General features: G+C 47.9%; 1 protein-coding gene across 1 annotated transcript in view; it reads right to left on the reverse strand.

The window, feature by feature from the left end:
* The window catches only part of Znf292 (zinc finger protein 292), an 86,687-nt gene extending 83,577 nt beyond the window's left edge, over positions 1-3,110 (reverse strand). The window contains exon 1 of the mRNA XM_021161175.2: positions 2,926-3,110. Within this exon, the coding sequence (XP_021016834.1) occupies positions 2,926-3,087 (162 nt within the window). The 5' untranslated portion in view covers positions 3,088-3,110. The remainder of the gene's footprint in view (positions 1-2,925) is intronic.
* Positions 3,111-7,581: the final 4,471 nt, after the last annotated feature.

Genomic DNA, 7,581 nt, shown 5'->3' on the forward strand with positions numbered 1-7,581 from the left:
AGGACAGGGGAAGCAAGCCAGTAAGTAGCATTCCTCCATGGCCTCTGCTTCCTCACATGCTTGAGTTCCAGTCCTGACTTCCTTGGTGATGAACAGCAATATGGAAGTGTAAGCTGAATAAACCCTTTCCTCCCCAACTTGCTTCTTGGTCATGATGTTTGTGCAGGAATAGAAACCCTGACTAAGATAAGAACTAACTCCTGCAAGCTTCCCTCTCACCTCTGCATGCTATGGCACATGCACAGAGATACACACAGACACAAATAAATGTAAATATGACAGAGCAATCTTTAAATAAGCACAAAGTTGTGGACTTTAAAACTGAGCCTCAATGCTGACAGAATATTAGCTCAAGTCCAGTGACTGCCAAACGTTTATTTATCCTGGCTTTCTTGAAGCATGTGGACAGCCCAGGTCTACTGGAGAAAGACATAGAAAGGTCGAACTGTAATTCCAAGGTTAGAAAACAGGATTTAATTTCTAGCTCCTCCTACATCTAACATTACATCCCATGTTAACTAAGACAAAATTCTAAGGATATTTGAGTTGGAGCCCAACCCCGACTCTCTGTTCTGTCTTATGCTATAATCTGGAACTCACTATGTAGCCCAGGATGGCCCTAAACTCTGACCTGCCTGCCTCGGCCTCTCAAATACAGGATTAGAGCTCTGGAGATCACTCTTATAATTTATAATACTGGGGTAGGAAGCATAAATCAGTCTTTAGAGGACAAGCCTCGAACCCAAGAGACACTGGGTTTGCCCCTCAGCATGGAATGACACCCAACACCAACACCATGGGACACACCTGGGATGCAGGAACTGGTGAGATGGAAACAGGAAAAGCTAAGATTTAAGGTCAGCATCCACTGAATGTAAGGCCAATACATCCTCACTATAAATTACTATTTCTAATTTTTGAAAACCACCAATGATTACTTCATTACGATTTGATTTTATCAGCAAGGTAATAAAAACGACTTATATACCTTAAGATTTATCACTTAATAAAACCAATATCGGAAGTTATTTTTTATTTTTTTTTAACTGTTTTATTCATTAGAAGTAACTTTAAAACGCCAGGCAGTGGCACATGACTATAATTCCAGCACATGGTGGGGCAGAGGGTGAGAGGGGAACAGGTAAATCTCTGAGTTCAAGTCCAGCCTGGTCTACAGAACAGCCAGGGCCACCCACACACAGACAATTCCTGTCTTTAAGAAAAACAAGAAGAATGTAAAACCTGGTGATGTACCTAGCATGCTGTACCTAGTACCATTTTAACCACAAACACACACACCATGATACTTGTGCATCGATCTCAAAAACGAAATAGAAAGCTATACTCTGTATTGCATGAGCCTTCATTTTAACAGTATTATCAATCCGTAAATCATCAGTGGATTCTACTAAGGAATTAATATCCCAACCTAAAGTAGACTTTAGTCTGCTCCCAACTGGTCATGGTGGCACAAATCTGTAATCCTAGCATTTGGGATGGTGAAGTAAGAGGACTACCCAAAATTAATGCCAGCAAGGAGAGCATGGTAAGACTGTCTCAAAACATCTCCTCCAGAAGTGGACTCCATTTACAAATGAAAATCTTGGCTGGGCGTGGTGGCGCACTCCTTCAATCCCTGCACTCGGGAGGCAGAGGCAGGCGGATTTCTGAGTTCGAGGCCAGCTTGGTCTACAAAGTGAGCTCCAGGACAGCCAGGGACAGAGAAACCCTGCCTCCAAAAAACAAGCAAGCAAACAAACAAACAAACAAACAAGCAAACAAACAAATGAAAGCCTTATTTGTAAATCCTACTAAAATAATTTCTCAGGGCAATTTCAGGGCATAAAAAAATAGCAAATTTCAAAGTTTCTTTAATACTAAGGTTTAAAACAATGACTCTGTAATGTGGCCTCCAGATCTGACGAACTTTCTGACTGCATATATTTGTAGACAAGTCATCCTTGGTCCTATTTTTTTTTTTTTTTAAATAACGAACCATCAATGCATGAGCATAAAATGCATACGGCAATCGGGCTGCTTCTGTATGTGATCAGATACCCTAGAAAGATTTCAGCATCTGGAGGCTGGCAAGTGGAGGCTGGCAAGTGAAAGTATCCCTGTGAAATCCTACAATGCTCCACCATTGTTCAAATCTCAGTGTTTCCAAAACAAAATCTTAAGCATGACACATCCATTAGGTTTCATGCTTTATGTAAAAAACGGCCTCCTCAACTAGGCAGTTTAATCAATGTTCTCCCTCCCTCCATAGTCAGCACACGTTAAGACCAGGTGGAGATCCAAACTCTGATATCTGTCATAAGATAACATTTAGATTGTCACTAACATTCTAAATCTTAGTTAGAACACGTTGCTGAAAAGCAATGTCCTTGGGCAAGAAAAGAATGGGAAGGTCTGAAACTGACCCAAGCACAAATCCCTTGTCAACCAAAGACACTTAACAGGAAAGAACCCAAGAAATGTGGGGGTGGGGTGCACGGGGGGGGGCCGGAAATCGTACTCTTCCGGAACGTAAAGGCGAAACAGGCACTGGTAAAGCCGCCCCCAAGGGACGACTGACTATGGAACGGTGACAGCTCCTTTGCAACGCGGAGAGCAGCCAGCAGGAACGGCCGCAGCGCAGACGCCGCCGCCACTCCCAGCTTGCAGGTCCGGCGGGATTGGCTCGAGAACATCAACAAAGACCCTCCGGTCGCAGCCTAACCCAACAACAAAGGCCGAGCGACTGCGCGCGACGGCCGGCGGCGACAGGGGGACTGGCGCGCGGCGGGCAGCCCGGCGCCCGCGGCGCAGCCCGGGAGCGTGCACGGAGCCCCGAGGCCGTCCGGCCCAGCCTGGCTGCGGAACACAAAGGCGCGGACCGCCCGCGCTCCGGCCGCCGAGGCCCGCGGAGGGGGAGGGGCTCACCTGGCACAGCTGGCGGCAGTAGGCGGCGGCGGCCTCCACCGCGGGCTCCCGGCTCTCGCACAGCCGCCGCTCCAGCTCTTGCAGCCGCTCGCCCAGGCGCCGCAGCTCCGCCGCGCAGCCGCCACCGCTCAGGCGCTCCTGCTCGGCCTCATCGTCCGCCATCTTCGCAGCCCGCTCCGTCGCGTACGCACCTGGGTCACGTGATAACACAATGCCACGTTCGGCGGGGTCACGTGCCCGGTGCGCTGGCACGCCTGGGCGCACGTACAAAGGCCGGGTGTGGGGCTGGCGACCGCCGGGGCAGTGCTGCAGCGAGCTGAAGCTGAGGCCTCTGCTGCTGCTGCGGCGGCGGCGGCGGCGGCGAGGGCCAGGGCGAGGGCAAGGTCTGCGGAACAGCCGGAGGCCGGGGCAGGGTGGAGAGCTGGTGCTTGCCCTGGTTCTGGGCCAACCCGAGAACGCCTCCTGGAAACAAGCGCACTAGGTGTTGGGGACACACACACACACAAAACAGTTGGGTCAGAACAAAATGAGAGGTTCAATTCTCATTCTGGGAAATCTAGCAGCGAACACAAGAAAAGAATAGTGTGGAGAGAATTCAAACAGACCGAAATGATTAATGTTGTAACCGGGGGTTTTTAAGGCACAAAAGCTTTTCTAAAATCTGGTTACCGTTGGGCGTTACAAGAATCCACATCGAATCTTAGTTTGGGAAAGTAGGTCGAAGGAAAGAACACAATTAAGGATGCTAAAGTAAAAAAAGGAACACGGATGTCAATAAATAAATGCCAGTAGCAACCCTCCTCTTGGTGCTGCAAAACAGGTAGCCTTCTAAACCGTATTTTACTTGCAAGACGAAAACAATATTTGGCATTAGAATTGGAGAAGAGAGCTGTGTGTTGTGTGCACGGTTGTAATCTCAGCACTCGGAGACGAGAGGTTCAAAAGTTCATCCCTGGCTACATAATATTTCCTCCTGCAGCCTATGCCAGATGGGTCCTTAAAAATTTAAAGGGGAAGGGGGTAGAATAAGAGGTAGTCGGAAAATCAATGTGCTTAACCATAAATTTCATAATCAAACTAATAACAAACCCAGTGTTTGAGGGCTGGGGTGTGACTCAGTTGACAGAGTGCTTGCCTAGCTCTGTTCGCTGCATAAACCAGGCAAAAGGCCCACAACTGCCTGTTTAATCTCAGCCCTCCCCTGGTGGACGCCAGAGTAGCAGAAGTTCAGAGACTACACTTATATAGCCAGTTTCAGGCCAGGAAGAACAAATAGACAAACAAAACAAAACACCCCACAACCTAATGTTTATATAAGAGGCAAGATGTCTGCCTTACAACTGAATCCTTTTAAAACAAACAACAGCGTTGACACACCTGGTCATTTTACTGTTGTGTTCTGACTGCACTGTATTTTTCTAAGTATAGTTATCTAAAATGAACATCCAGCCTGGAGGTTGGCTCAAGCAGGACTGCAGCACGAAGGAAGCTGGAGCTGAGGGTCTCCTGGTCCAGTTCGCCCGGGCTACATTGTAATGCTGGGTCTCAAAAACATAATTTCTATTGTATCCAGTGGCCTTTTCAGGAAATGTATAGAATAAAGCCAGATGTGATTCTAGTCCTCAGAGGTGAAGGGAGGAGGGCACTAAGTGGAAAATGTTCTCTGAATACTGTGTTGTTCCAGGGAATGTTTTGTAATGCATGCTTTTAAATCATTACATAAGATGAACAAACACAAGGCAACCTTACAGAAAACAGCATCAATACTGCACATTAACAAGACAGAATCCTCTAATGTTTGCATGTACATGAGACCAGGGGAGCACACTGTAAGGCTAAGGATTTCCTCTATTGAACTGAACAGTGAAGAAGTTGAAGAAACAAATTAAGGTAGCTGTTTTGTCTTGCCCTAGTCCCTGTAGATACTCTACCACTGAGCTGCCCTGTACCCTCCTTGCTTAAGATTTTAAATTTTGCAGCTCATTTTCCCAGGTTATATAGTTCAGGTATTAAAGTTTCATCAGTGTATGCTATTTTAGGATTCCAGTGAAAAATATCAAAAGAAATATGTGATTAGTCAATGTGCCAGTAAATGCAAAGACTGTACAATAACTAAAGTCTAGGAAGCTCACCTTTTCTACAATTCAACAGTAATGAGTTACACCACACTTCCATTTACAGGAAGGACAGTGTGTAGCGGCAGGTGTGGAGAGAAAGATCCAAAGTGAAATATGCCTGAATAATGATTTTTTAAATTGTTACATAGGGCTAGGGTGTAGCTCGATGGCAGAGCACATTCAGGAGACTCTGGTAATGGGATGGGGGGGGGGTACCTAGTAATGTCATTCCTACCTTCAGGCCATGATACCCTTATGGCTAAAGAAACCGGATTAGGAGCTGGAGAGGTGGGCTCAGTGATTAAGAACATTTGCTAGTTTTCCAGAAGAACAGGGTTGTAGTCCCTGTACCAGGTGGCTGCTTCACAGCTGTCTGTGAGTTCAGTGTCAGGGGATGCCAGCTGCTTCTGGAACCAGACATGCAAATGGTGCACAGACCTCATGCAGGTTTAACACTCATACATAGAAAATAAAATGTTAAAGGAAACTGGAATCGTAAATTGGTTCTGCGTGCTAGTACGGCCATATAAGTTCGTCTGCACCTTTTGCTTTTGTCTAGTGTCTGTGACTGTTAAACTTGAGAATTATGAGGAGAAAGATGGCCTTAGTTAGGGTTTTATTGCTGTGAAGAGACACCAGGACCACAGCAACTCTTATAAAGGACAATATTTCTGGTTTATATTTTCAGAGGATTAGTCCGTTATTGTCATGGCAGGAAGACATGGTGCTCAAACGGTAACTAACAGTTCTCCAGCCCAGTCTGCAGGCAGCAGGAAGAACAAGTCACACTAGGCATGGCTTGAGTATCTCAGACCTCAAAATCCATGTCTTAGTGCCTCTTGGCCAGACTGAGACCAAGGTGACTTTCTGTGAGCTGTTTGCTTTTTCCACTTTTTGGGCAAGTGACTTAGTGACAAAACATTTACATATGGAAAGAAGTAATGGGCCACAGAAACGACCATACCAAATATCCAGTCACAGCACAGAAACTAACAATTGAAAATACAAAGAGACATCTACATAGCTATTTAATACTACGTCTGTGGGGGCAGGGCATCCTACCAACCCACAGAGAAGACAATCAACAAGCACACTGAGCATGTGATTGTCCCTTGGTATGGTTGTCAAAGAAGAGAACGAACAGCCAGAGGCAACTTGGGAGAGTACAGAGTGAACATTCCCCTCAGACCAGACGATAGAGGGACAAGGCGGGGAAGCAGAGAGAAGAGACCAAGGGAGCTGAGGACCAAGAGCGTGCACCCAAAATAGCTACGTTCTCTAGGAATCGCAAGCTGAGGGAAGAGAAGCAAAGTTCAGGGGCTGGAGAGGTTTATGGTGGGAGGCAGGGGTGAGGCGTGCTAAGAGAAGCCAGGACTCTGAAACAGGTCTTAGCAATGCTGAGAACCTGATGGTCACGGTCAGTTTTTATACAACAGGTCCCTCGGCTAGCCATATGTCCCAGGTTTGAGACCTTATACATACAAAACTTAACCATAGCCGTTAGCTTCCTAAGTACCAAACTGTCAGTTCACGGGAACCACTACACACACACACACAACACGTGTGCGCGCACATACCCTTCTCTGCCTAGAGGCTCTTAGATAAAATTGGAGACCCAGTCCATAAAATGACAATAAGGCCACTTGGGCCACAAGCCTCCAGGTTTCTGGGGACAGCGTTTTGACCAAGCAAGGCAGTTAGTTCGTGGGCGTGGTATCACAAGGGCCCTCAAGCAGTCGAGCCTTCCCCAGCCACCAGTTACACTTCCGGCACTTGGGCTGAGGAGCCGCGCTTCCGGGTGGCGCCAGCTTCCCGGGTCCTGCGGGCTTCCTGCAAGCCTGGCGCCCAGGCGGCCTCTTGAGGAATTCCTAGACGGCGGGACCTGGAGACTGGAACGGGGGATGCGCGGTGCCTGCTGCACGCTGGCAGCGCCGGCCGCCGCCACGCTGCTCCCCAGCCCTGTCTGCACCCCGAAGCCCGCGAGCCGAGCTGCCTCAGCTGGCCACACAGCCCGCGGGCGCGCGGCCTCCAGAGTCCGCCGGGAGGAGCCGCTCCGGCTGCGCGCGGAGGAGGCAGGGAGGCCGGGAGGCTCGCCCTGCAGGACTTGGCCGGCCTTCTCCAAAGAGCTGGGCTGCACCCAGACGCCTGAACCCGCAGCCTTGGGCACGCGAGGATTGGCGTCTGCTTGGAGTGCATCCAAGAAGACTGGAGATCTGTGTGAAGACCACCGCCTCATCTGCTAAAATCACACTGCACTTTTTGTAGAGAAGATACGGTTTTTTTTTTCCTCCTTTGAGAGACAGCAACCGGATCAATTAAAAGCTCTGAAAACATAAGCCAGGCACTGGTCCGCTTACGTACACAATTCCAAAGAGCCCGAAACACGAAGCTCACGAGTAAAAAGATTAGTTTTAGTCCTTAAATTCTTTTCATGGAGGGAAACAGAGGGATTTATCTAACGGGATTTTTTTTTCCTTATAAAGAAAAGCCAAAAGGAAAATGAGTAATGATATATAAAGGAAAAGAAGAAGAAGAAGAA

The sequence above is a fragment of the Mus caroli genome, chromosome 4 (assembly GCF_900094665.2).
Source record: "Mus caroli chromosome 4, CAROLI_EIJ_v1.1, whole genome shotgun sequence".
Classification (NCBI taxonomy): Eukaryota; Metazoa; Chordata; class Mammalia; order Rodentia; family Muridae; genus Mus; species Mus caroli.